At 36.2% G+C, this 26,510-nt stretch overlaps 6 protein-coding genes across 7 annotated transcripts; 2 read left to right on the plus strand and 4 right to left on the minus strand.

Moving 5' to 3' along the window:
• Window positions 1–262: 262 nt before the first annotated feature.
• LOC110846253 (bacillopeptidase F) lies at window positions 263–2,149 on the minus strand. Its single transcript, XM_022092940.2, has 5 exons — window positions 1,579–2,149; window positions 1,208–1,508; window positions 942–1,080; window positions 672–855; window positions 263–581 (listed from the first exon to the last, which is right to left on the minus strand). The coding sequence occupies exons 1-5, from the start codon at window positions 2,085–2,087 to the stop codon at window positions 350–352; spliced, it is 1,365 nt and encodes a 454-aa protein (XP_021948632.1). The 5' UTR covers window positions 2,088–2,149; the 3' UTR covers window positions 263–349.
• A 931-nt stretch (window positions 2,150–3,080) lies between these two features.
• Window positions 3,081–7,497, minus strand: LOC110847703 (zinc metalloproteinase nas-13). Of its 2 annotated transcripts, none has more exons than XM_035850327.1 (6): window positions 7,298–7,497; window positions 6,777–7,215; window positions 4,673–4,696; window positions 3,765–4,569; window positions 3,492–3,683; window positions 3,081–3,404 (listed from the first exon to the last, which is right to left on the minus strand). In XM_035850327.1, exons 1-4 carry the CDS (start codon window positions 7,379–7,381, stop codon window positions 4,337–4,339), a joined length of 780 nt encoding a protein of 259 aa, XP_035706220.1. In that variant the 5' UTR covers window positions 7,382–7,497; the 3' UTR covers window positions 3,081–3,404; window positions 3,492–3,683; window positions 3,765–4,336. The 2 variants fall into 2 exon arrangements, with proteins under 2 accessions (XP_035706220.1, XP_021950387.1); XM_022094695.2 differs by having other exon boundaries at window positions 3,492–3,690.
• A 57-nt stretch (window positions 7,498–7,554) lies between these two features.
• Window positions 7,555–15,742, minus strand: LOC110845778 (multidrug resistance-associated protein 4). The gene is made up of 25 exons (XM_022092283.2): window positions 15,616–15,742; window positions 14,395–15,470; window positions 14,198–14,332; window positions 13,931–14,132; window positions 13,648–13,861; window positions 12,548–12,704; window positions 12,226–12,475; window positions 11,893–12,141; window positions 11,635–11,823; window positions 11,487–11,556; window positions 11,210–11,424; window positions 11,000–11,128; window positions 10,726–10,922; window positions 10,329–10,642; window positions 10,026–10,256; window positions 9,588–9,694; window positions 9,398–9,524; window positions 9,025–9,331; window positions 8,717–8,945; window positions 8,537–8,620; window positions 8,425–8,472; window positions 8,311–8,339; window positions 8,142–8,213; window positions 8,002–8,059; window positions 7,555–7,937 (listed from the first exon to the last, which is right to left on the minus strand). Exons 2-25 carry the CDS (start codon window positions 14,577–14,579, stop codon window positions 7,788–7,790), a joined length of 3,948 nt encoding a protein of 1,315 aa, XP_021947975.2. The 5' UTR covers window positions 14,580–15,470; window positions 15,616–15,742; the 3' UTR covers window positions 7,555–7,787.
• Window positions 15,743–16,060: 318 nt separating this feature from the next.
• LOC110845779 lies at window positions 16,061–20,416 on the plus strand. Its single transcript, XM_022092284.2, has 6 exons — window positions 16,061–16,554; window positions 16,638–16,831; window positions 16,906–17,117; window positions 17,180–17,566; window positions 19,261–19,655; window positions 19,745–20,416. Exons 1-6 carry the CDS (start codon window positions 16,113–16,115, stop codon window positions 20,353–20,355), a joined length of 2,241 nt encoding a protein of 746 aa, XP_021947976.2. The 5' UTR covers window positions 16,061–16,112; the 3' UTR covers window positions 20,356–20,416.
• A 521-nt stretch (window positions 20,417–20,937) lies between these two features.
• Window positions 20,938–24,002, plus strand: LOC110846354 (protein RCC2). Its single transcript, XM_022093074.2, has 14 exons — window positions 20,938–21,101; window positions 21,262–21,371; window positions 21,472–21,663; window positions 21,736–21,807; window positions 21,884–22,013; window positions 22,082–22,152; window positions 22,226–22,338; window positions 22,428–22,595; window positions 22,672–22,774; window positions 22,855–22,894; window positions 22,986–23,063; window positions 23,133–23,205; window positions 23,276–23,346; window positions 23,409–24,002. Exons 2-14 carry the CDS (start codon window positions 21,267–21,269, stop codon window positions 23,570–23,572), a joined length of 1,380 nt encoding a protein of 459 aa, XP_021948766.1. The 5' UTR covers window positions 20,938–21,101; window positions 21,262–21,266; the 3' UTR covers window positions 23,573–24,002.
• A 1,201-nt stretch (window positions 24,003–25,203) lies between these two features.
• On the minus strand, window positions 25,204–26,507 carry LOC110847385 (synaptotagmin-4). Its single transcript, XM_035850010.1, has 4 exons — window positions 26,255–26,507; window positions 26,039–26,175; window positions 25,916–25,963; window positions 25,204–25,839 (listed from the first exon to the last, which is right to left on the minus strand). Exons 1-4 carry the CDS (start codon window positions 26,412–26,414, stop codon window positions 25,624–25,626), a joined length of 561 nt encoding a protein of 186 aa, XP_035705903.1. The 5' UTR covers window positions 26,415–26,507; the 3' UTR covers window positions 25,204–25,623.
• Window positions 26,508–26,510: the final 3 nt, after the last annotated feature.

The raw sequence follows: 26,510 nt of genomic DNA on the forward strand, positions 1-26,510 counted from the left end.
GTTTGGGAGGACATTTTTAAAAAGCACAACTTATTGATTGATATGGTTATCTTGTTAAACATTTTAAAATTGAACCAGCAAAGACACTGCCAATATCAATTCAGATCAATGCAAAAATAGGTCTTAACGCCTGTGGACTACTTGAGACTTTTGTTTTGTTTTCTCCAAGACTATATGTAAATGCACATGCACAGACATATATACGCATGTAAATGAATGTAGTATAATAATGAGAATGAATAAAGGTCTGCTTACTGATCAATTACTGAAAAATTTGTTTTTGCTTTAATCAAACCCACTCAAAAATACATACATTCATTATTAATTTTATCCAATTTAAAGAGCGGATTTAAAAGTAAATCACGCTAGATGTGGTGTTAGCATTGACAGAGTTTTCGCAATTTATTCTGCCGTGTCCGAACGCATTATTTGGCCACTGTTGACCAGTTCCACAGTTCACGTCAGCAGGGTCGACTGGTGGCTGATCTCCAGTAGTTTCTAAAAGGTCTTTGATAGCATAAAAGTTTCGAGATGGGTCTTGAGCCAAAAGAAGGGCGACGGCTCCAGCGACATGAGGAGTTCTAAAATCGCAAGATTTTCAGTCAATTTTATACTTATAACCAGACAGAATTCAAATTTAATAAGCAATATGTAGGCAGAGTCTCTCTTACGCCATGGAGGTTCCAGATTTTGAGGTGTATGAATTTGTGCCTGAATTTCCGGCAGATATGATATCCTGACCTGGAGCTGAAACTTCGGGTTTGAGCATGGTGGCAGTTGGTCCTCGAGATGAGAAAGATGCCATTTGGTCAGCATTGTTTGTAGCTCCTACACCGATGGTGTAAATTGAGTCACCTATCCATCGAAATCAAAACGGAGCAATTAGTATATTTTCTACCTAATATTAGTACTTAGATTATATTTATGTAGACTATTTGTACCAGGTGAATTAGCCGAGCGGCACGAGGGGCCTGAATTTCCCAGAGCAAAAACTGGAATTTGACCGGCCACAATCCAGGCGCGCATGGCTTCATTGTACCATGGATCTCCGGAACCGCCTCCCCAGGAATTTGTAATGACCTTTATGTATTCAAAAATATATATTAAATGCATGCAAAAGTTATTAGTGGTGTCCAATTGTGAATGTGCTGCTGTGTTTCTTATGTATATGTACATATACGTAAACACACACGAATTTGTTACCCACATGAGGCTTGGGGTCAGCTCCGCTCAACATCCATTGGGCGCAGTCAAGGAGATCGGCTTCAGATCCTGATCCGAAGTCGCTGAGACCACGGCAAGCAATCCACCTGGCTTCAGGGGCTACACCGATACCGTTGGAACGTCCTAACGTAGAACCAATGCAATGTGTACCGTGGCTCTGTATATCATCGGGGGTTGGTCGGTTGTGGGTTGGGTCGTGCCATGCGCCGGCATAAGCGTCTCTAAGGGCTTCGTGGTTAAGATGAACTCCAGTATCGATGATTCCAACGACGATGCCGTTTCCTCTGGAAGGAAAAGAAATGCTCGGTTAAGTATGCATACATACAATATGAAATTACAAGGGGATATATGTACTTGGTTGTGTTCCAAGCCGCAGGAGCCTTAATCATAGCCACTCCCCATTGAGCTTCATTCTGACGCACTTCTTCAATGCTGACGGGTTTGGACTCAATTCCATCAATGATGGAAACGATTTTGGGCTCTCGGATTACGAAATCGCCAGGAACTCGGGCAAGAACTTCAGCCAAAGCCGCGTCGCAGTTCTTGACCTCAAACCTGTTACTGATCCACAAAGGGGCAGCAATGGACCTCTGGTTGGAAAGGCCAAGTTCGGACAGGATGTTGACAAAGGGTCTGCGAGAGGCTGCAGTCCTATCCTTGAGCATGGAAATCATGTTGGCAGTTCGAGCTTCCACTGTGCTCCTGCCCGTGACGAAGGGGGAAGTGAAAATGTCCTCGAGGGATGGGAGTTCAATGATGACGTCCATGACCTCACCACTGGCCAAGCGAGCCTTGAGGGCAGGGTGGACTTTGCCAGCATGTGCGGCCGCGGCCAACACAAGGACGAGAGCGAAGACCTTCATTGCAAAGAAAAATTGGCTGGAAGTAACACAAAATTGCTACTGCTGCTGAGTTGATCTTGGTTCGGGATGCCTTTTATATGAAATATGAAGTATCTATCATGGTCATCGCAAAATCAAATACAAATCCAACGTATAAAACGATTATTCATCACTTATCCACTCGGAGGATGAAGGATCGAGTATTGTATCAGCTTTCATTGTCATTGTCATGTGTAAAACTCGCTATAGGTTGCGGACAAGGTAATCGATGTAGGTAATAAAGAGATAAATTAATTAATTCACCACTTTGCTAAGTATTATGGTTTGTAAATCAAACGTTGACTTCAAATGTGGCTTTCTCGACCATCATCTGGGTTTCCCAGTGGTTAATACGGCTTAATAAAAGGGAGATAATCCGGCAATTTGGATTTTCTATTTTAGTCATTCAGATCAGAATTCCCCATATTTCATAAAGTGATTGTTGACTTATTATTATTATTCTGTCTCATTGAGAATATTATACAAATGAAGGCATAATGAATGTGAGGTACATACAGTTTACCTGTGTGTACATAAGAGCTTTTGATTCGATAAGGTGTCTGTATGTAACTTGTATCCTGTATTGTGCAAAATGTGACTAGTCCGCTTATCATAGCATTCACTCCTCACACCCGCATCGATAAGCACTACGGATATATCCTTGATCATGATAACCAAGGATAATTGAAACGAGCATTGTTTTACATTACGTCGCCGTTTTATCAAGGTTTTGACAAGTTTTTTAAAATGAATTTGTGCAAAAACTACAGGGAAGTATGCAAATTACTTAAAAATCATAACAATACTGCATACCATTAATTTTTGCATAAAATTGCGTTAATGATTATTGATGATGCTGGGGAATTTCCACGGGTGTTGTTATTAAAACCATGTACCCAAGAGACTCATAATATCATGCGAATTATGTAGATCATGAGTGTTATGCATGCGTAGTATATTTAATAACAATGATTATTTGCAGTTGTCATAATTAAAATGTATGGCATTGGCCACACATACAAAAATTAACCTTTATTAATCAACAATAATGTTAATATTATCGTAGTTTGAGACACATAAAAGCCACAAATTCGTCATCAGTTGCCCCATTGAGTAAAGGTATTCCATTTTCATCTCTAAAATCATTATAGTAAACACGTGCCAATTCTGTAAAACCGAACTTGTGACAGATTTTCCGCGTATATGGGGACGTTAGGTTGCTCTTCACGTAGTGAAAGTCTTTCCTCTGGCGGACGAATGCTAGTGCTTGGTTATACATTTCCGACGCCAATCCCTGACCTACAATAATAAATAATCATTGCATGTTGAAGCTGTTATTTAGTAATAATTAATTCAATAATTATAGTAAAAAAAATAAATTTTTACCCCGATATTTCGGATCGACGCAGGCAGTGTAAAAATTTACAAACGAATCAATCCCATAAGTTTCGTAAATTTTTGAGTTGTGATTAACTGTTCCCATGATCTTTTGCATTATTTTCATTTGCGGTGTCTCAAATCCAAGATATTCAAATGTTCTCTCGAGCTCTTTGTCTTGAACATACGTAATCCGAAGTCCTGCAATCTTACATATGTAGCAAACAGATCTATTTATACGTATATCGAAACATGTTGGAATAAATAAAATAAAATACTTACCTCATTGGTCTCAACATCGACAGCAGCAAAGCTTAGATTTTGAGGTAATGTGGTTAAATAAATTTTATCAAACTCGTCAAAATATTCTTTTGAATAGTCTAATCCCTGGGTGAGTGGAGTACTTCGAAAAAAGTTGTTGTGCAAATGCTCTAAAACGGATGGATATTGGGATGGATCTGTAATCATTTGAAACTCAAACTGCTTCCAACGCCCTAAAACTGTTGGCGAAAATGGGGGAGGTGCCATTGCAAAATTGAGCAATTGTGAGGAAATTATTTATTAGCAGATCTTGACGAGTTACACGACGTCCGTGCAATAACTACTTATACGTACGTGGACAAAGTGATCATTTATACGGCATATGAACTCACTACTACTCATCAGCAGACCATTTTTTATCTCTATTTATGCATATGTATTTATGTGTCCAGCAAATTACCTTCACCTTTGATTCATTCAATTTTTTACATTATGGTACGAAAGCGCGTGACCAACTAAACCGGTTTCTTCGATACTTAAAATTTAAGTCTTGAATCTTGAAAGTGCAGAATTTATTCGGTACAAATATTTAGTTAATTGCAATTATTGTAGTAGAGGTTGACTTTATAAATGTCCATCGAGCTGAGTTGTTGGGCTTCGTAACGTATGGAATCGATAGATCCATCTGGAAGGGTCATTGCTGGCCTGTTTGGGTCACCATCAGAAAATGCGTAATACGGGTATTGCATAACACTGGTGTAGTCGTAAGGAGTCCCTAAATTGTCCACTTGATCCGAACTGTACTTGTCGAAGGCATAATGATAAGCTGCAAATTCATAACATATTATCATTTTATATCAAACCAACTAACCAACAAATCTACTAATCCTAAATTGGGATTCCCAATTTTATGCAGTACTAATACATACCTGGATTAATGTTATCAAGGTGGACTAGAATAAAATCGTCCCGATCAGGACGTTGATGTTCATGGTTTTCTTAGTGAGGCAAATACCTAGCAACAAAAAATTACTAAGTATGCATTTGACCCTCCTCAAAAAAGTGACCACCGACGATATCTCAGTCATTTCGCAACCGATTTGGATGAAATTTTGCACCGATCATTGTTAGATAATTTCAAAACGATGTGCGAGTCGCCTTTTGGAATTTTTATTTTTTGAGAGAGTTATGGGCAAAAATACGCGAAAATTTGCCCCTTATTGAACATTTCTTTTCATAGCTCATTAATGGGTCATCCAAACAGGTTCCCTTATTGAAAACATTGTAGACAAAGTCATTCCGGTTATTTTAAGTCCAAAATTATCCAAATCCGTTAGGAACTCAGAAAGTTTTTCAAATTTGAAATCTAAAAAATTGCCATTTTTTAGTGACCTTTATACCTGGCAACAAAAATTACATATTGTGTGCATTGACCCCACCCCAAAAACTAACAGAAATAATTCAATATCTCAGTCATTTCTCAACCGATTTGATGACATTTTGCACCGATTATTCTTATGAAATGTACAAATGACATTCAAACTGATTTGGTCAGGATGATCAAAATCGGTTAAGAGCTCGAGAGATTATTAAATTTAGAAAACCTTCAAATTTTTGCAGCGACGCAAAGCATTAATGTTGTTGACAATAAATCTTCTAATTAACTCTAGCTTTAAGGAATGTGTGGTGCTTATTATTAAATATATAAAGAACTCAATTACAAGTATTAAATAAACAAGGCCCCAAAAAAGGGAAATCTTAGTGAGGCTTGGTGTGACTACAACTAATAAATAAAATTAGATTGCAGAATTTTTGCATCACCGCTCTCAGTACCATTCTTTACTGGAAACATTAGTAACCATTGCAATAAATGACTCCCCTTAAACATGCCTGTAATTTCATGAGAATAAGAATTAACAGGATATCCAGATTATAGGATTATCCAGAAAATATTAAAATTAAATATTGGCAACTTTTGTAGCATATTTGCCACTGTTTGCATCTTAAACTTAAAGATTCGTAGTTCACAATTGTTACCCATTAAATTTATTCCCAGGTAATTTACCAAACTTCTCATTCACTGGTAAAAACGTCTTCTCAAAAGCCAAATTAATTCAATAAATGTAAAAATGCATGTGTATGCGAAACAAAATTTACATTGGATCCAGTAAGAACGGTACAGAGAGCGGTGATGCAAAAATTCTGCAATCTAATTTTATTTATTAGTTGTAGTCACACCAAGCCTCACTAAGATTTCCCTTTTTTGGGGCCTTGTTTATTTAATACTTGTAATTGAGTTCTTTATATATTTAATAATAAGCACCACACATTCCTTAAAGCTAGAGTTAATTAGAAGATTTATTGTCAACAACATTAATGCTTTGCGTCGCTGCAAAAATTTGAAGGTTTTCTAAATTTAATAATCTCTCGAGCTCTTAACCGATTTTGATCATCCTGACCAAATCAGTTTGAATGTCATTTGTAAATTTCATAAGAATAATCGGTGCAAAATGTCATCAAATCGGTTGAGAAATGACTGAGATATTGAATTATTTCTGTTAGTTTTTGGGGTGGGGTCAATGCACACAATATGTAATTTTTGTTGCCAGGTATAAAGGTCACTAAAAAATTGCATTTTTTTAGATTTCAAATTTGAATGACTTTCTGAGTTCCTAACGGATTTGAATAATTTTTGACTTAAAATAACCGGAATGACTTTGTCTACAATGTTTTCAATAAGGGAACATGGTTGGATGACCCATTAATGAGCTATGAAAAGAAATGTTCAATAAGGGGCAAATTTTCGCGTATTTTTGCCAATAACTCTCTCAAAAAACAAAAATTCCAAAAGGCGACTCGCACGTCATTTTGAAATTATCTAAGAATGATCGGTGCAAAATTTCATCCAAATCGGTTGAGAAATGACTGAGATATCGTCGGTGGTCACTTTTTTGAGGAGGGTCAACTGCATACTTAGTAATTTTTTTGTTGCTATGTATTTGCCTCACTATTTTATGCAGTACTAATACATACCTGGATTAATGTTATCAAGGTGGACTAGAATAAAATCGTCCCGATCAGGACGTTGATGTTCATGGTTAAAACCAATCGCATGTCCTAATTCATGAATCATTGCAGCATGACGAAGACATTCTCCAAACATTTTCATTAATTGTCGCCCTCCTTGGCGTCCCACATAGGAGTAACAGTAGCTGGAAGTTGAATCGTCTGGGGTTATTTCGAGATAATCGACATGATGAGGTTGTCGAGGGATAAAACGGACACACGTCTTTGCCTCCCATTCTGCAATCGCGTTCAGCACAATGTTACGTTCTGCACTGGTGTACAAGGGACTGAGGACATATGGTAAGGTTCCTTGCGGCCACTTGTACCGTTCCGGTCTCCAAAAGTTGAGAGGTTGGAATAGAGCTTTACGAATGTCGGCATCACGATAAGCAACCGGACGGTGGTCCTACATACATGAGTTCATTTGTATAATGTTATTTTAAAGGTGGGCGTACGTATTTACTAACGGTAATTATTAGTTTATATACCTGATCAGTGTTTGTGGGGGCACATGAAATTGATTCCAAGAAGTTGAACAGCACAAAAATGTAAATGATTATTAATCCCTTCATTTTCGGATATTTTTGCGTTCTGCGATTTTAATTCAGGAGTGTAACTGTTTGAGGAGTCAATTTTATCAATATAATTTTAAGTGGTTCCCATAATCTGCATGCTAATCACGATAGTTATATACTTATAGATTAGTATGTACAATATTAATTGGATGATACTTCGATAGCAAATGATGGTAATAAAGGTGATTATTATTATTCTTATGTAAACCAGATTTATTAAACCAAAAAAATACAATTTTGTTTCAAGAGGAATTCTCGAATGACATGATTGAAGGAAGAAATCGAATTTATTTCCCAAGCTTTCGACACTGCACTCCTGTCATCGTCAGGGATAAAATATTTGGAAAGCAAATTTGTTAAGTATGCATAGTAGAAAAAATGCATCGATAATTGATATAATTGCTCATTTAATATTGCTAACAAGTTCCCTTTTTTGGAAATGCAGTCTGGCAATTTGTTTTAGTTTTTCACTGGAAGTCTTTCCTGTGTGTTTTGCCAATTGGGAAAGTAAACTGTCCGATCTTTCCAACAGTGTGAATGGATGGTCAAACTCCTGCAAATTTAGCAATAAGTTCACACATTACATTGACATTCTATGCAAATAATTCATTTCGTACCCTAATTTGACCAGCTTCAAGCACCATAATTCTATCGGAGTCCATCACGGTATTCAACCTATGTACATATTTACGTATGTATGTATGGTTATGCATGCTAATTAAATGAACGATTTTTTTCAATAATCTAATAATCGTACCTGTGGGCTATCGTGATGATGGTACATTTTGAAAACTTTTGGCGAATTGTTTTCTGGATGAATTCGTCAGTTCTGAGTTTTAAATATTGTTGCATGTGAGTAATTAATTTTCAAGTTGTAAATATAATGCTTAGCATAATATTTTGTTATATTTGTGTTAAGTGCCTGCCTTTCATCTACGCTGGCGGTTACCTCGTCCTTAATTTTCCAATTAATTACACAAGAAAAATTAAAAAGAATCCAGTTTAACGCTTTTAAGCAAATTAATGTTAGATTTGTGTACCATTATTAAAATACGATTTTGTCGCAAAATAGCTCTTGCTAGGCAAACCTAATAATAATAATAATTTAGTAATTAAAATATCAATTGTATTAATTGTATTAAATGACAATACCAATTGGCGTTGGCCTACGCTGAAATTACTTCCACCATTTGATACTTTAAAATCCAATGCTGAGACGGCATCTTTTAATTGTACCTGCATAAATTCAGGTATATAGTACTTCAATGCACGACTATGTAGGTACATACATATATGATTATTATGTTGTATAATAGGGCAATTGTTTTCTACCTCCTCTAGAACCTGCCACAACATGGCATCTTCAAACTGTTGAAACGGATCCAGATTGTACCGTATTGTTCCCGAAAATAGGACTGGATCTTGTGGAATTATAGATATATTTTTCCTCAAATCGTGCAATCCAATCTTCGTAATCAGCACGCCGTCAATGAAAATTGACCCTTCTGGCTCAGTAAGACGAAATAGGGCTGCAATTATTGAACTCTTGCCTGCTCCCGTTCTAAATAATTGAAATATATTCGCAATTAGAATTAGCCTATTTATTAAGCGTTATCGACTTGATGTGGGTACGGATGAACCTGCCGACAATGCCAATCTTTTCTTGGGGATGAATGTCGAAATTGAGATTTTTTAAAACAAAGTTGTCTTCGTATTTGAGGAAAACGTTGTTGAATTTTATCTCTCCGTTGAGTGGCCAGTCGGAGGGTGGTTTATGTTCCGGAAGCTCTAGAGGTGCTTCCGGAGAAAGCGATATGTATTCCAAAATGCGTTCGGTCGATGCCATGTGGTTTGTCGTTTCTGCACTTTGGCGAATCGCCCATTGAATGTTGACGGATAAGGCGAGTGTCGAAGTAACAACGAGGCCAACAATTCCCCCCGTTGAGTCTGCAGTTCAGAAATTCATTATAGGAAAAAATCTGTAATTAATGAGGCAATAAGGCATCAGTGTACCATCATCAGCAAGCAAGATGAATGAAAACGTGACAGCAGTGAGAAAAATGATTGCTACAGTTTCTGCCCAAACTGCGAAACATCTCGTTGTGGAAATAAATGCAAACCAGGTCGCAGTGTGGACATCCTATAAAATAATTTTAAAATTAAATTTGTGATATGATTTGCATCGTACCTAAATTTGGCATACCTGCTTCTGGTCAAATTGTTTTATCAACTTTTCTTCTGCTCCTAATGCTCTAATTGTAGTGAGACCTTGGAGGGAAGCGGCGACATGAGTGAATACTGGACTCTTCCCTGATAATTAATGAATATATAAGTACAGGACTTCGCAATGCAGTCAAAAATTACAAAATTCAAGTTAAACCATGCATATTGTTTGTATTTTAGCTTCGGTTCAGCTTGTTCGAAACTGAACTGGAATATTATTGCTTAATTTGACCAGAAAAGAGTCTCACTTTGTCTCTCAGTTTGTATTCATGTTTTTATGGGTGTTAAAAATCGCATTGTTTCTACATTCTAGTTTCAAGAACTTGAAATTGATCTCCGAATAACTTAAATCGAAGCTAAATAGTGTGTATGGTTTAATCTAAATTTCAGTAAATTTAATCTTGTTGACGTTCCTCACAATTAGACTCGAGTCGTTTAATGTCCCTTGACGTCCGAACAAAAATAATTCTTAATGCCCAAAAAATGATGGTGATCACAATGGTTGGAATGATGAGTAGGTAATTTGAAAGAACAATGATAAATACAACACCCAGCATTTGCAAAGTGTACTCGAATGTGTCATAAAAAGATGCAGGCAGCATCTCGTCAATGGAGCCAATCTCCTTGCTAAATCGATTAAGAATTCTGCCTGCAATTACGACACAATACGCAGTTGTTATCATTTAGCATAAGTTGTATTAGCAAATATTTATGTATTTACCTGAAGGGTTGTCGTCAAAGAATTTTGTTGGTGCTCTAACCACTGCTTTGAACATTCGATCGTGAAGATTATTGCTTATTCGTAGGCAATATCCGAAGAAACCAGACGATTTAACGATAGTGAAAGCAAAAAGTGAAACGACAAGGACCGAGTAGACAATCAGATAAGTGTCTTGTCCCAAATAATTTTTACGATCGAGGATCACAATAGTTTCATAGGAAGACATTGTTGAAGAGAGGTATGGGTTAGAGTCAAAGGCGGTGTCATTTTTAGCATCATTTTGCTGCTGTATACGATAATCTTCAGAATCCGTCCTGAATAAAAACATTTTTGAGAATAATTTGCTTAATGGCATACTTAATTGTTACTAATATGACGCTATTTAATGGACACTTGCCAATAAGAAAGCCAATACTCGCATCCGGTTAGAAGAATTTGTCCGCATAAGAATAGAAAAATTACGAGGAATAATCCAACCGAGGATTTTGCTGATGTGATGTAACTCCAGTAAGTCCTCATGCTAACGGATCCTTCCGCAGTTTTTTCTGTGTTATCTGCAGGTTTTTCAAACTCTTTCAAAACCTTATTTTCTTCCTGCGGGAAAGTTACGTCATTACGTGTTAATGCAGAAAAACCCGAATTCAAATCAAGTTAGATAAGTTGTCAATTACTTGTGGTGCCTCAACAACGCTTAACTTTCTTTGAGCCCCGTGATCTGTAGAATCACTGGCCATAATACTCATGAAATCTACACCGCTTTTTATTAGATTGTCATACGTTCCTTGTGCATGAATTGATCCCTGAAACAGAATTCGTATACATACTTATTCGTATTTTCCTAGATAAAGTTAATACCTACATGAAAAATAGATGTTTCATACATTGTTTAAAAATATTATGTAATCAGCTTGTGACAAGTATTGGAGCTGATGAGTCACTAAAATCCGTAGCTTTCCCTTCAGAAAACCTTGAATGCCCTTATCAAAAATGTGCCTGCTAACTCGGCTGTCCACTGCGCTAAGTGGGTCATCCATCAGGAAGATATTAGATGACGTATGATAGAAACTGCGAGCGAGATTCAATCGAGCTTTTTGACCTACATAAGTCACAAAAATTGTTATTTTTTAATGCAAAATAATAAAGCAACCTTAAACTCACCTCCGCTAAGAGTTATTCCTCTTTCTCCGACAAGGGTTTTGTCTCCGTTGGGTAAAAGATTGAAGTCATCCTGCACTTGCATGTGTATGTACATACGTATATTTTAGTAAAGAGGAAATAAACAGGTCTGCTAATTAATGAAAACTACCTTTAAAGCACAAGCTGTGATCACTTGTTCATATCTGTGGGGATCGAAGGCTTCCCCAAATAAAATGTTCTGTCTCACATTCCCAGGAAATATCCAGGGCTCTTGTGCTGCGTATGAGATTTTTCCAGACGATGCAAAACTACCTTCAAGAATGGGAAGTTCCGAAATTAACAAATTAAGCAGTGACGTCTGAAAGGAGACAGAATCCAAAAAAATTAGCACACAAACAATTAAATGCAATATTGTCGATTACCGTACCTTCCCTGAACCCACTGGTCCAACAATCATAACGAACTCGTCTCCTTTGACTTCAAATGTGAGATCATTCAAAGTAATTTTTTCTGCACTACTCCAACTTGCGCTAACATGCTTTAAACTCATTCTTCCAGGGTTTCCACTGTTCTTTAGTTTATCGGCATCAGTTGAAATTATTTTCCCATTGTCAATTAAATGTGTGTCGTCGGAAGTAGTGTTATTTTTAGATTGTTCAGGAAGCAGTAGATATTTCTGAATCAAGTTGAATTAATTAATTGATAATATAGTTATTAGTATCTCGAATATTATCGGTATTGCTGAATTATTTTAGTGTACCTGAACTCGCTGAATGGAAACGCTACACTCTCCCAGGCCGGATATTGCACTGGAAAAATAAAATACCATCGTCTCCACAATTGTCAGCGAAATTGCTACGCTGAAAAATGCGTTCTCTGCAGTGAGTTGATTCCCGAGAAGAACATAGGCCAAAATCACAAAGAAGGCGGTCAGCCTTGTGGAGAAAGTGTACAGTGAAAGGAAAAAGCCACGAAGGTAGGCTCGCTTTCCAAGTTCACTCACTTCTTTTCTGAATTAAATCAAATTAAAAACTGAAATGGCAGAATTATTACTTTTGGAGTGAATTTAAGATAAGACTTACCTTCGGATTTTATTTAACAAAGTCGAAAACGGAGCTTCCCAACCGTACATTTTTATTATTCTAATCGCCATTACTATTTCATTCATGAATTTTGCCCGTTTGTCCGTTTGTGCTGCGACACTACGTCGGAACTTTGCAGCAAACCGTCCGTTGAGAACTAAGTATAGGTTTTGTAATTTTTTAAAGAATGAGATGTAATTAAGAATAAAGCCTAGTATCCAAGTGAGAGATTTCACAGAAGTGAAATTCGAGTGAAATTTTTTCATTCATGCGAAATTCCACACGAGTTAAACAACAGTGAAAGGGAGAATTCCACTTCATTTTCATCTCGGCATATCCAGGTCAAAGTGTGATGAAAATGTCTCAAAGTGGATTTACAGTCCGCGAAAATCATATTTATTATTCAAAATATCACCACCAACAGTTATTAAATTCCAAATTAATAATTGGTATTCATTTCGTTTTGCATCATAAAATCTACAACTTTTTCAAAACTCCAAAATCTCAAAATCAATCAGTCTATTTTATTTTGTGTCAAGTGTATTTAATGGAATTTGAAATAGAGGAATAAATTATTCTGCTGGCAGCTGCATCAATATTGATCAAGAAACCATTTATAAATATTATAAATAGAGAAAATAAAGTCAAAACTTTTTTTTCACATTTTCACTAAATACTCGTGCACGCATATTATTTAATTATTAAATTACTGTAAATATTGTTGGTACATATAAACTCAATCAGCAGGGGCGAATTGCAAAAAAATTGAACCTCGCGGCATGACTTTTCACGACAATTTTATTTCATTCCTGTGGAATAATACCCCTCCGTTTCATCACTTTTGCACTCGCAATTCTGTGAAATTTTCACGCGCGTAAAATTCCACCACTTTTTCATCGCTAACCTGGATACGTTCGAGTGGAATTTTCACAGAAGTCGATTTCACGCGTGGAAAGCTCACTTGGATACTTAGCTTAAAGTAGAAATAACTACTCATTACCATACCCCGGACAAATATTTTTTTATCCTACCCTACTCGTGTTGAGCTCAACATGAGTAGGGTAGGATAAAAAAATATTTGTCCGGGGTATGCTCATTACCTTGCGTTGGTAAAATGACCAAAATAAATGCGGCACCTGCGAATGCAGATATTCCCATTTCGAGCCATAATACATAGACGAGGATGATCAGTTGGAAAGGGCCGATGAATATGTACGGCATGAATACCAGTTGATAGTCAAATCTTCCCAAATCATTTGACAATAAATTGACTAATTTTCCAACTTCACTGTCCTCGCTTCGAATGCGAAGAGACTAAACGCGAAAAAAAAATCAATTAGTAAATCTCAAACATCTCGAGAACAATATCTGTCTAATAATCACCTTTTTGTAGAGCAATGAAGAAATTGCAGTTTTTGTAAGGAGACCAGTTCGAAACATGAGATACACACATTGATGGATCATGATATCATGAAATAAGGCACATAAGCAGACTATCCCTCCGTAAAGGGCTTGATCATTCCGAGTGGCAGAATCATCACTGAAGGATCGCACTAATTTTCGCAAGTAAATTGGTTGCATTACTCTGTGTAATTAGTGAGATTAGTATTAGTGATTAATGACCAACAAGTTCGATTAATGGGTACTTGCCTTATAAATAGTTCGTCAATAGCGATGATTACCAAGTAAATGATAAATGACCACCGGTGGACGTAAGCTAATGCTTTCCAAAATTGTGGGGTACTTGAATTTTTGATTGAGTCCTTTTGTACGGATTCCCATGCTCTGAAAAAATGTTGCATCTTGTTGTCAAACAAACAAATCTACTAATAAATTACAAGCTTTACTTTTGTAATTTGTCTGCTCCATCTTGAGAAGTGTGGACGCTGGGAGCATCGTGGAGGTCATTGAGAGAAAGCTCATTGGAAAACCCTTTCCGGAAGAGGGGTAGGATCCAGGTGAATAGAGTCTGAGATAAAATATTGGCCTTCTCCCAGGGGTTGGGAACCGACTTTTTAAAGTCAATGTCCATTGCGATAGTTAGAGGTTTAAAATTCGATTGATTTGAAATGTATGCAAATATGAATATTCGTGTACCAATAATTTCTACATTTTGAGTTATGGCAGTGACAAATTGCAAAATCAACTAGAATAACTTCCTACTATGTACAGCAGTCTCCTTATATAAGGAGGAAAGCTTTAATGTTTTTGAGGCCGAGGTGTGTCGACAATTATTGTTGTCGATTATAATTGTATAATCACTGTAAATAAGTCAATTTTATCTTTATCGGAATTTAAATAATAATAATTGTAGGAAATACATATGTATTTATGGAGCAGCTTATCTTGGTTTAAGGTCACTGTCAAAATGCAGTGGTCGAAAAATAAAGATTCTGTAAAGAAGAATGCAAGCGTGTTTTATATAGTTTATTTTTACTTAATTTTCACAAGAATCTCAGGCCTAAGTATAAATCTCAATAAATCTGTCTCAGCCTAATGAACCTGACGAACCGAATATGCAAATGTATCCAGTTGCGACAATTGCAAAGCATGCAATATTCTCAACGCGTGGCTTCTGGTTTCATCAAACTGCTTATCAGTCAAGTGTTATTCCTGATCCTGAACAATAACAATTATCATGTTTTCTGCTAATTGCTCAGATTGCATTTAAATCGAGAGAAAAATATATCGAGTGACAGTAATATGATGACAGTTGATGAAATTTGGAGCTTGTTTTGCTCATATGTACATGCATACTTATGCTGGATTGAGTATTGCATTACGAAATATGAACGTATGTACATGCGATACATACGTCATTTTCCAAACGTATTTATAGGATCTCATTAACGTTTACAAAAGTACTTTTCTTCAGGAAGAGTTGTTTTTTTCGAAGCCTTTTCCAGTTTTGACGATCCACCATCTGAAAAATAATTCATTCCGTTTATAAATATGTAGGTCTGAATTTTAATAAGTCAAACAATAGTTCCAGCATGATATACCATGCATGCTAAATATTTGCTTAAACCAGTTAAGAAAGGATTGAATTTATAATTTAGGAAAATTACTTTTGAATGGCGGAGTAAATTAGAGCTGACAAATTTGATGCCATGAATTTAAATGATTTTATCTGTATGTATGTAAACACAACCAGTCTTCTGGAATATAATAAACTGTTTTGTCTATACAATAATAATTCGGGTTTCTGCAATTTTACCCGGGTTCCCCATCCTACCGGCATGTACCGAATTGTGTATGGCCATTTCTATGTGATTTCAGTTTGGCTGCATGCTATGTACGTAAGGAATTTAGAACCATTATCATTAGATTATCTTGAATTCAATACCCTCAACACTTTTATGAATGAAACTTGAAGCACAAAGCTTTTGAATGATACTTGTCTGTCGTCAAGAGATCATAAAAAGTTCCACTCTCTCAGACTTAATGACCATGAAAACTTTGCATGGCATAAAGTATTATTCATCTTATTCTCAGTTTTCATGAGTTATTTTCGATCTCTGTTCAGATATCACGAACCAAAACTATCTAAATATACGCATAAAACATGTTGCTCATTAACTTTTCCAGAATTGTAGCTATAATTATTTTCTACCACTCTGTACCATGTTTGTCTGACAAAAATGATAAACTAACATCAAAATTGAATCTGATACTGAACCTGTTCATTAAAAACGCCTGTTCCTTGCATAATTTAATCTCGGAAGACGATACATTATTATTTAACAATTTTCTGTCCAAGTCTACCTCTAATTTAATTGATCGTCTTAATGCCACCCACCTTGGAAGATATAACTTTACTTGGCAACTACTCAATCAAGATAAGTTATCTCGCCTCAATGGCCTTTCCAGCGCAAAGTTTAGTGGAAGTTGCCACGTAATGTTGTTTCACTTGGATCAAGCTCTGAGAAATTACAGCGTTGTGAACAGGTTACTGGATGGCCTAGTTGTAGCGAAAGAAAATCCGAATTACATTCTCTTTATCGCAGGTAAGCGAATATCTTAAGGACACGTATACACATTTTGATCACATTTTCTAAATACTCATTTGTTGTACATCCTATAAATGTAGGAAGTTCTTCATGGGTCCCTCTGGCATTTAACTTGTACTTGGGCTTAGTATATTACACGCTCGATTCAAAATTCATGTTCGTTACTAAAAATTTCGGCTTGCATTTGTTATGCAATCACTGCTTTACTGTGGCCCAGGTATTGTCCAAGGGGAATTTGAGATTTGATCCTGAAAAGATAACCGACTTGGATGAGGTATGCATTTTGTCAAGCACTTGATCTATATATCACAGGAATGGAAATGCACTTTCATTTGTTGGCTGACACAGATTCATGTTAAATGGTACAAAGTTCACAAAAATCTCGATTGGGGGATCTTAAACCTTGCCCGCGTCCCTTTGTGGCGTCAATTAAATGGATCTTGTAGTTTTTATAAAGCTAGACTTGACACACCTGCCGAGGATTGTACACTTCTGGAAATGAAGCTACGCTTCAACTTTTCGATTTATGGTGACGGTTCTGGGATGGACAAAGGCAAAAAGTATATGCGAAAAAGACAATTCAATTTTATAAATTTGTCAATAAAAGTAATTTTTGCACTAGAATTGTTGGAGGAATATTTCACGGCTACATTTCCAGTGCTGGGTTCAATCGCGACAAGTTTCTCGCTGTTTCTGTCATGAAACATATTTGGATACCGTACGGTTGCACGTACAAACCGTACGTGCTCGTCACCCTGGTTGGAGAATCCAGCATGAATTTTCTTACCTTGTTGCAACCACTTGATCGCTACTGTTGGATCGGTTTAATCATTTCATACCTTTCGATTACACTGATGATTTTCAACGTTTTCAAGATGGGAGTCATGAAATTAGATAACGATTCTTGGCATGACCGAATTTATAAGGGTGACATCCATGCACTTAGAAGTGTTGGGTTTTGGGGTATATCTGTCTTTTTGGAGCAGAGTTCACACCATCTCTTAAAAAGGTATACATTGTGAATTACAGTTACATATGTAGAATGTAGATATGTACATACACATTGTCATTGAACACATAAATGAATATTTTTTTCTGCCTGGGACCCCCTTTTGGACTTTATTTTTTAATTTGAATGAAACCTCGAAAATCGTGTTCAGCATAATTGAATTAGTGGGTTTAGACCAATTTTGGGCCTAAAAAAATTTTCATTTGGTGCAAATTGACGATGGTTATTCAGTAAAGGGGGTTGACATCTCCATGTTTTCTGAGATAGCCACTAGACAGATTTGATCCAACTTGGGCTTATAATGATCACAAATACTTTCTCTTGGGTGAACCGGGAGATGGTACTGATCTGTGACCTCGATGACCTTAATTTTGAACTTTTTTGGAATTTGTCGCAAATCACACAAAACTCGTATTGTGAGCACAAGCTTCAAACAATTGTTTGATGCTAATTTCATCCACATATGACCGTTCCAATGCGAACAGCAGCATGTCCAAGGTCGATTAAAACTCAAAGTTTGGATGTATAAATTACACAATACTTGATAAATAGCATCATAATTTGAGCTTATAAGGAAACCTGAAGTACTGTCACATCTCGATTTCCTTTCGGATAGTCTTAATTGATAGATAATTTAGTGTAACTTAAACTTTGTCATAGAACATACGCTGCGAAATCACGTTTTCGCGATATATTTGGCGAGAGCTGCTCCAAACTTGCCATTTTTCCAATGCTTTTAACATAGATAACAGCCTTCGGAATGATGAAATGAAGTTATAAGTTATATACCTGTCCGTAATTTCATGCTGATCACCAATATGTAAAAAACATGCAAACATTTGCGAATTTTTTTTAATTGCGAAAATCTGCAAAATATTCTAAATTTGAATTTCGCAATTTTTTTGAAAGTTCAACAAAATTTAAATGTTAAACTTCTTTTAAGGATCACAAAAAAGGTTTCAAAATAGACTTTTTCTTATTGCAACAAAATGGACAAATGTTTTCAAAGATTGAAATTCACAATTTTTCATGAAAAAAGATAACATGACCAATGCTACTCTATTTTACGTATGTTGTATGCTTCAAAACTGTTGGCTATATTTATTTTTGTAAGTTGCAAAAAATTGTGGAAATTGATATCGTCAGCTTTTAACATCTTAAAAAAATAACTTTTAAACACCTCGTTCGAGATGTTATATTTTTTGTAAAGTGAAAAAAATATGACATACATATGTGACATATATGACATACATATATTGGCCTGTAGATGGGATATATATGGGATATATATGGGCCCATATCGCAAATGTTTCGCAAATGTTTGCATGTTTTTTACATATTGGTGATCAGCATGAAATTACGGACAGGTATATAACTTATAACTTCATTTCATCATTCCGAAGGCTGTTATCTATGTTAAAAGCATTGGAAAAATGGCAAGTTTGGAGCAGCTCTCGCCAAATATATCGCGAAAACGTGATTTCGCAGCGTATGTTCTATGACAAAGTTTAAGTTACACTAAATTATCTATCAATTAAGACTATCCGAAAGGAAATCGAGATGTGACAGTACTTAAGGTTTCCTTGTTAGTGTGACGAAATGTTGCGCTGCTTTGCATTTTAGCCTTTGGCAAGAAACCTGATCAAGGTCCATTTTATTTTACTGACCATTTTATATTTATATAAAAAAAATAGGTTTCAATGGTCGTGGATCGCAGCGTCATGCTGTTCCTGTTGGCTCCTAGTATCCTTCATTCTAAGTAATGGCTACAAAGGTGATCTATTTTCGAGCATGGCATCCCAACGTCTTCCTGCAGTCCCTGACTCTATCCCAGATTTAGTAACGCATTACAATCTCCCGGTCCTGACCACGACGAAGCACTATTTGGACGGGAAATACGCCCACCCAACCTTGAAGGATATTGTGCTCATCGACATGGCCGAGGGGCTGATCGCGGCACAACAAAGTCTGCATATGCAATTGCGAGACAGGCTTGTGTTCATAAATGGCACAGACGCTGCGCTCATCGCCAACATCAGTAGGGGCATTGGAGTTAAAAGTGACCTAGGGCATTTGCTGGAGATTACAGGTACATCATTCACACTTAAAACGAGTAATCATCTAATCCATCAGTGTCACACGAATTAATTGAGTTTGTTATTGATCATAACGATTTAGAGGACTTTGCTCTCGTCAGCTCTGAATATGATGCCAAGAGATTTTCCATTCTGGCTCGTCGTTTCACAAAGTTTATCCCAATCCAAAACCCAAACCAAGTGAGTCCTTACATAACAAGAGTGCCTTGGTACGGTTACCGAAACTTTTTCACGACCATTTTCATCCCTGCGCTTGGCTCCCTGGTGGAGAGTGGAATTTACGAGAGGTGGGTGAAGTACAAAGAACTTCTCACCATGATTCTGTCATTGTACGAAGTGGATGACAAGATTAGTCGCCGAAATGAACTAAGTTATAAGACACAATCCAATAACTCAATTTCTAATGACCGAAAGGTGACCTCTACGAGTAGTAGACCCAATTTTTACGCAATGGCTACGCTAGTTCCGAGGGGGGAACATCGCAAATTGGGAAAGTCCGTCTTAAAAGGAGTGTCCTTCCAAAATGTCAAGATTGCCCTTATTCTATATTTCTTTTGTTGCTCTCTAGGAGCTCTTGCATTTTTGGTTGAAATTCCATTCAATCGATGGCTTGTTGTCAAAAAAGATTCTCCATTGATGAGAAAGCACTTTAGAAATCAAAGGCGTACAAGTATACTCCACTGTTATTATTAATTGTCGTATCTATACGTATTTATGTAAGCCCTGTCATAATAAAGCGGTTTTCTGCTTGTAATTTTTCTCATGATTTTCAACCTATAGACATGTACACATTTCATACATATGTACGTATATGCATATGTAGAGACATATGTATGTACGTATTTATGTACATACATACACATGTATGTAAATATGTTTTATTAAGTATTACACAACTCATTTTGGCATGTACTGCATTCATGACGAATGCACCCCACACTATTTTTCACCCAAATTTTCCAAACTATATATATTCATACGCACTCAACAATTGCATGGTCATTTTGACTTAACGTCTTTATAATATATGTACAGATTCAAAAATGTTTATATGCATGTAGTCTCATGTTTAACTTTAAAGTTCTCCTTGCGACTTGGCGGAGCTTATCTTCGATCCCATTCCATGACAGTGATCATCAGTCATTGTTCTAGATTATTGCAACTTTTATGTAAATATCTACATAGCTGATGATGAAGAAATAGTAAGATTGATCATCTTGCCCCTCGGACAGCCCCCGTCTCACCGTTGACAGAGCGCTGTGAGTCACGCAAAAAAAAAGCTTCCTCAACCTCCATTACACATTCTCACCTGCCTCCTCCAGCCAAATCTCTCTCACCAATATTTCTCCATTTTTTAAGTTTCCAGACTCAATTTTTTAGTAGCCTCCATTATTACCGATTCTCCTGAAAGAAATCTCCATTAACCGGAAGTAAGCAAAGTAAGTGCAAATTAAAGAATGCTTATGAGTACTATTTATCTTTTATGTATAGTAGCTTGTGCAAAAGCATAAACAAATAATAAATATTTATGGTTTATTATTGTTTATATGTAAATATTATTATATATGTTTATATTTAAACGAATGACTCTATTTACAGACAAAATGGCTGATACAGAACCGAAAAAGCGATCTGCGGATGATGACAAAGAGGGAAATGGAGAGTCTGCTGAAAATGGTACAAAGAAGAGGCGAACGTCGGGAGGAGATGTGAGTTCTATGACATTTTTTTGTGTTTGTTGATGTGATATCAAAAAGGTGCAAGATTTTATTTGGCTAAAAATTTGCATTTGTTTTATTGCCGAAATAGGCAGAGGAAGCGGAACTCTCGGCGGATGCTGGCGTGTTGCTTGTTGCTGGCGGCGTCAATTGGGATCTTATTGGGAGAAAAGAAATCCCGAAAAACTGTAAAGCTCCTCCAGCGGGTCTAAATGTTCAAAATTTGTGGGGTCCACATGCTTGGACGGAGAAGATGCGAGTTAAAAGGGTCTTCAGCTCCCCGGTTAGTTAACAATTTTTAGTTTTACATTATTGGACACAAGACTTAAACTGATTATATTATTCTATATTGTAGGTTGCTTGTCACTCGGCAATCATATCGGAAGATGGAAAAGTATACACATGGGGGCGCAATGAATCTGGACAGGTTACTTATTTATTTATTTTTCTGTATTGTCTAGGGGGTTTGGATTAAAATGCACAATATTGTACGATGTATATAGTTGGGTCATGGCGATACTGAGACCAAACATAAACCAACGTTAGTTGAGCACCTGTCAGATTATACGATTGTCAATGTGGCAATGGGCAGAGGACATACCCTGTTCTTGACGGATAAAGGAGCTGTATACTGTATGTTTTTTTCCTATAAATGATATATTTACGTGTATTACACACAGTGACCTAATGATTTTGTTTAGCCTGTGGTAGCGACAAGCTGGGCCAATTAGGACAAGGCACCGAAGGAAAGGATAAACCTACTCCTTCCAAGGTAAGTTAATTTGAATGCCTAAAGATATATGTAGTAGCAACATGATTAATAAAATTAATCATTCGGGATGTAGATCGATTATACTGGCAAGCCTATTGTAAGGATGGCGTGTGGGGCCGACTTCTCCATGATTGTAGATGTGGGCGGAGCACTATGGTCCTTTGGTTCACCTGAATATGGACAACTGTGTGTATTTTGTTACTTTCAACCATGAAACGCATCATGTACGATGTACTAGCACAATCTATTCATTTTATCCACGTTGTTTTTCGTAGGGGACACGGTACGGATGGAAAATTACTACAAAAGGCTAACAAAATCAGCTTTGTATGTGAGAAATCCCCACGACAGATTACCAAGTTTGTGGAGAAAAACAAGCAAGTTGCAACACCCATTACGAACGTTTCAATTTCCGACGTTAAATGCGGTACAAACCATACTGTGTAAGTGTTTCGCTATGTTTTGCAGAACATACTCTAGCGTGTTATTTATTTTTATTTCATTTGTCGATTTGTCTAGTGTTCTGGATGACAAATCCCGTGTTTTCACGTTCGGATTTGCTGGTTATGGGCGTTTAGGGCACGCGGAAACCAAAGATGAAATGGTTCCACGACAAGTAAAGGTGTGATTATTTGTATTATTTCATAGTATTTATTATTATGTCATGTATAATTTGTTAATTCTGTCGTGTTTATTTTATAGCAACTGGAAAATTTCCGTTGTGTCATAAGCAAGATTGCAGGTATCGACATATGTATTTAACCTTAAACTTAGGATTAGTATATTGCAATAATAAAATTGAATGTTAGCTGATTATGTGTTTATTATTTCAGCCGGATCGACATTTTGTCTTGCTGCGGCAACAACTAAAAATCTCTATTTCTGGGGACAAACAAAAAGCTCTGGCGAGGGTATACATATATTTCACATATTATAACTCGGGTGTTGCTAGAAAATTACTGAACTAAATTGTATTTTAGCAACAATGTACCCTAAACCCGTGCAGGATTTATCAGGCTGGAATGTAAAAAACATTGCTTGCGCGAATAAGAGGTTTGATTATTAGTGTAACTACACTCAGCTAGAAGTATGATAATAAAATCTCTCATATTTTTATCTTCAGTATCATGGTTGCTGCCGATGATACTGTTATTACTTGGGGGCCGTCTCCCACGTTCGGCGAGTTGTGCTACGGTAAAGCACATAATTCCATATTATAATTGTTATATAGAAGCTAATTTTCGCCTCTTACATAGGTGATGGGCGTGATAAGAGTTCCACGGTTCCAAAAGAGGCAAAACCATTGGAAGGGATGCAAATCTTGGACATTACATGTGGTTTTGGCCATGCACTGTTGATTGCAAAAGATCTCACTGCCGAAGACCGTGAGCGTATCGCAAAACTTCCACGCTGGCCATAAATTTCTTGAACTCCAATTCATTTGGCTCCTTCAATACCATCACTGTGTCACTATATATATGAACCAAAGTCATATTAATTGATTTTGACACAACAACAACAAGAAGAATCCTCAACATGATTTTTAATGGGCATAATAATGTGTGTATTATACTAATAATTATAATTGACTTTTTGACTTTTTTTTTTACCATTCGTTGTAAGTTTTTAACTGAGGTTTTCATCCACGACTTAATCCAAAGTCTTTAATTGCCTCTGATGGTACAATTTTATGCACTCTAAAATAATATTTAACATTATTCTTGAAAAAAAATTATTGTTCACGACCCGGTTTTACTTGTGTCCTGTTCACGTGCATGAAAACTGGTGGTGAAGACTTGATGTGATTCTATTGTAATAAAATTTTTAATCAATGTTTTAAAATCTTGAAACAACTTTGTATTATGCATCTCATTTCGAATAATGCCTACCAAATTGGCTGCTGAGCATCAAACTATTTCCCAGCATTGCTAAGATGATTCGACAACAAGTTATTCCAAGATGCGGTGGTTGTGGGAGAATTCCAATATTTGGTGGTTGGAATGGCACTAATGGGAACATTTGTCCCCATGGGAGGGTGGACAGGGCAACTCCAGTATTAGTTTGAGGCATCCCCTGTGCTGTTGTCAAGTCGAGAAGTAGTAATATTCTTGCCAGGGTATTCCGACCCAGGGTTTTATTGGGTTGGGTTTTTTGGGTTTTAATGGGTTGTTAACGAATAAAACCCATTGGGTTTTACCATGTTAAATGGGTTTTATTTGGGTTTTAATGGGTTTTATTCGGGTTTTAATGGGTTTTAACTGTGTTTCAGCTTAAAACTATATTCTAAAAGCTGAAAACAGCTGTCGTACGTTAGACGAAGTTGTTTCATGGCAGCTAAGCAGTTTATTTGATTAATACTGTAAGTTTTAAAAACCAGGAATAAATCGGCGAGTGCCATTACAAGTTTCAAGTGACAAAAATATTTAAAAATAATAATTTCGGAACGAGGTATGTTTAAGTGAGCATACATAATTTAATTACATTTAATTTACATTTTGCTGTCATAATTAATACTTTTTTCCCGAATACTTCCTCTCATCTCAGCGAAGAAATTAAACAAAATACTGTAGTATTTTTTAATTTATAAAGTTTTTTAAAATGTTTCAAGGCGATCTTAATTATCACCTCTGGAAAAATCGAGTACTTATGGACAGCGAAGTACCTTATTATGAGCAAAAGAAGTGTGTCTGTAAAAAGCACTTATTATATTCTCGATCATAATACATACGTACTTTCATTGTTCATAAGTACTCGATTTTTTCCAGAATTGATAATACACGTTAAGATCGCATTGAAATATTAAATTTTAAAAACTTTTAAACTTGGATTTCATTATGATGAGAGGAAGTATTCGAGAAAGAGGTAATATATATTCTCATAAAGTATTAAACTATGATCAGTTAAACAGGACTATTTCGAAACGGATACAAATTCTAACATGGACAAGTAGGATTTGCATATTAATTGAAATTGGATTGCAATAGTAGTGAAAATTGTTGTTCAATGTATTACTTATGTAAAACCTAATAAAACCCAATAAAACCCATAAAACCCATTAAAACCCAAAAAACCCATTAAAACCCATTAAAACCCCTGGGTCGTTACTTTTTGATTAAAACCCTGGGTTTTTCCGAACCCTGATTCTTGCGATTTTGAGGATAATTATAGTGGAATTTTACTTTTATAAAAAAGCGTGATCAAAATTCACATTTCTCTTTAAATATGGCACAAACAATGGTAGCTGTGAAGGACAAATTGTGGTCTACAAAAAATAAATATTTTGAACCGCTTGTGTATTTTTACAGGTGCATAAAAATTATTTATTTGTATGCATTCATGTACATATCCGCCACATTCTTGTATTTGCAACAACTTCGTAAGATTATACATATGTAAATTTAATATAATTTGTACAGTTGGGAACTGTATACATAGATAAGTAAAACATTTTTTTGTTAAAACTAATCAAAACTATTCTTCAACGTACTTGTAATGACCTCCGATATGAATCACTTTTTCATACTTATTTCGAAGACGAACTTCCGTATCTTCATAAGTGGTTCCGTTAACTTTCATAAATAAGACCAGTCTGCCGGAGTCTTTTGCTGAACCAATAATATCCATCTCTATTCTTCGTTTCGCATTCTTGGCCATTTCACCCACGCTAATGCTTACCGACCCGATTTTCTGGTATTTAAAAATTGATCAAAATCCATCGTAATTAGAGTAAATGAATTGTACACAAGTAATTAAACCGCCTTACCACATCTTTGGTCATCATGTTGTGATCATAGACATTAAAGACGAGCATCTGAAAGCAACCAATAATGCGTTTCAATTGGACCACTTATATAAATACATGCATTTAACTATCTTAAGGTATTACTTGTCCTCTTCCGGGATGGTAAATAATGTGATAAACCTCCTTCCAGTCTGGATTGTGCGAATTATCGAGAACTGATGTGTTTGTAACTGTTGGTTTTGCGCTGGTCGTCGCAAAGTATTCAATTGCGACATAACCATCTACACAAGAAAAAATATATTTCACGAGTGAACACTGACAATGATTAATATGTACATGTTATAATTATTATGAAATTACCAGGCGAATTGGTGCCCATGTTGTCAGTGTCGGGCAATTTTCTAGCAGAAATGACAAAGCAAACTTCTATTCCTGGTTTTGTGGGGGCAACTGCATTTTCATCAGCCTTTGTGATCCCGATGATAATTATTATAAGGGAGAGATGGAGGAAAATCTTCATTTCTTAGCCGTGGTATTCTCAAGAACGGTGAGAAGGAAATAAATTGACTAGTTGTAATTTTTGCAATGGGAACAAAACATCAAATATGAATTAAAT

The sequence above is a fragment of the Folsomia candida genome, unplaced genomic scaffold (assembly GCF_002217175.1).
Source record: "Folsomia candida strain VU population unplaced genomic scaffold, ASM221717v1 Fcan01_Sc003, whole genome shotgun sequence".
Classification (NCBI taxonomy): Eukaryota; Metazoa; Arthropoda; class Collembola; order Entomobryomorpha; family Isotomidae; genus Folsomia; species Folsomia candida.

What these genes read in the sequence shown, in the direction of transcription:
- LOC110846253 (XM_022092940.2), bottom strand. Translation starts at nt 2,087, where the DNA reads ATGAAGGTCTTCGCTCTCGTCCTTGTGTTGGCCGCGGCCGCACATGCT. An exon ending in GAGCTGACCCCAAGCCTCAT is followed by an intron (nt 1,081 to 1,207) that starts GTGGGTAACAAA and finishes GAATACATAAAG; the next exon opens with GTCATTACAAATTCCTGGGG. An exon ending in CCGCTCGGCTAATTCACCTG is followed by an intron (nt 856 to 941) that starts GTACAAATAGTC and finishes TTCGATGGATAG; the next exon opens with GTGACTCAATTTACACCATC.
- LOC110847703 (XM_035850327.1), bottom strand. Translation starts at nt 7,381, where the DNA reads ATGAAGGGATTAATAATCATTTACATTTTTGTGCTGTTCAACTTCTTG. An exon ending in CCCCCACAAACACTGATCAG is followed by an intron (nt 7,216 to 7,297) that starts GTATATAAACTA and finishes TCATGTATGTAG; the next exon opens with GACCACCGTCCGGTTGCTTA. An exon ending in CCTTGATAACATTAATCCAG is followed by an intron (nt 4,570 to 4,672) that starts GTATGTATTAGT and finishes ATGAATTTGCAG; the next exon opens with CTTATCATTATGCCTTCGAC.
- LOC110845778 (XM_022092283.2), bottom strand. Translation starts at nt 14,579, where the DNA reads ATGGACATTGACTTTAAAAAGTCGGTTCCCAACCCCTGGGAGAAGGCC. An exon ending in GGAGCAGACAAATTACAAAA is followed by an intron (nt 14,333 to 14,394) that starts GTAAAGCTTGTA and finishes ACATTTTTTCAG; the next exon opens with AGCATGGGAATCCGTACAAA. An exon ending in TGTGGCAGGTTCTAGAGGAG is followed by an intron (nt 8,621 to 8,716) that starts GTAGAAAACAAT and finishes GAATTTATGCAG; the next exon opens with GTACAATTAAAAGATGCCGT.
- LOC110845779 (XM_022092284.2), top strand. Translation starts at nt 16,113, where the DNA reads ATGTTGCTCATTAACTTTTCCAGAATTGTAGCTATAATTATTTTCTAC. An exon ending in TTACATTCTCTTTATCGCAG is followed by an intron (nt 16,555 to 16,637) that starts GTAAGCGAATAT and finishes CTATAAATGTAG; the next exon opens with GAAGTTCTTCATGGGTCCCT. An exon ending in GCATTTGCTGGAGATTACAG is followed by an intron (nt 19,656 to 19,744) that starts GTACATCATTCA and finishes ATAACGATTTAG; the next exon opens with AGGACTTTGCTCTCGTCAGC.
- LOC110846354 (XM_022093074.2), top strand. Translation starts at nt 21,267, where the DNA reads ATGGCTGATACAGAACCGAAAAAGCGATCTGCGGATGATGACAAAGAG. An exon ending in TGGTTCCACGACAAGTAAAG is followed by an intron (nt 22,775 to 22,854) that starts GTGTGATTATTT and finishes TTTATTTTATAG; the next exon opens with CAACTGGAAAATTTCCGTTG. An exon ending in GTTCGGCGAGTTGTGCTACG is followed by an intron (nt 23,347 to 23,408) that starts GTAAAGCACATA and finishes CCTCTTACATAG; the next exon opens with GTGATGGGCGTGATAAGAGT.
- LOC110847385 (XM_035850010.1), bottom strand. Translation starts at nt 26,414, where the DNA reads ATGAAGATTTTCCTCCATCTCTCCCTTATAATAATTATCATCGGGATC. An exon ending in ACCATCCCGGAAGAGGACAA is followed by an intron (nt 25,964 to 26,038) that starts GTAATACCTTAA and finishes GGTTGCTTTCAG; the next exon opens with ATGCTCGTCTTTAATGTCTA. An exon ending in ACATGATGACCAAAGATGTG is followed by an intron (nt 25,840 to 25,915) that starts GTAAGGCGGTTT and finishes TTTAAATACCAG; the next exon opens with AAAATCGGGTCGGTAAGCAT.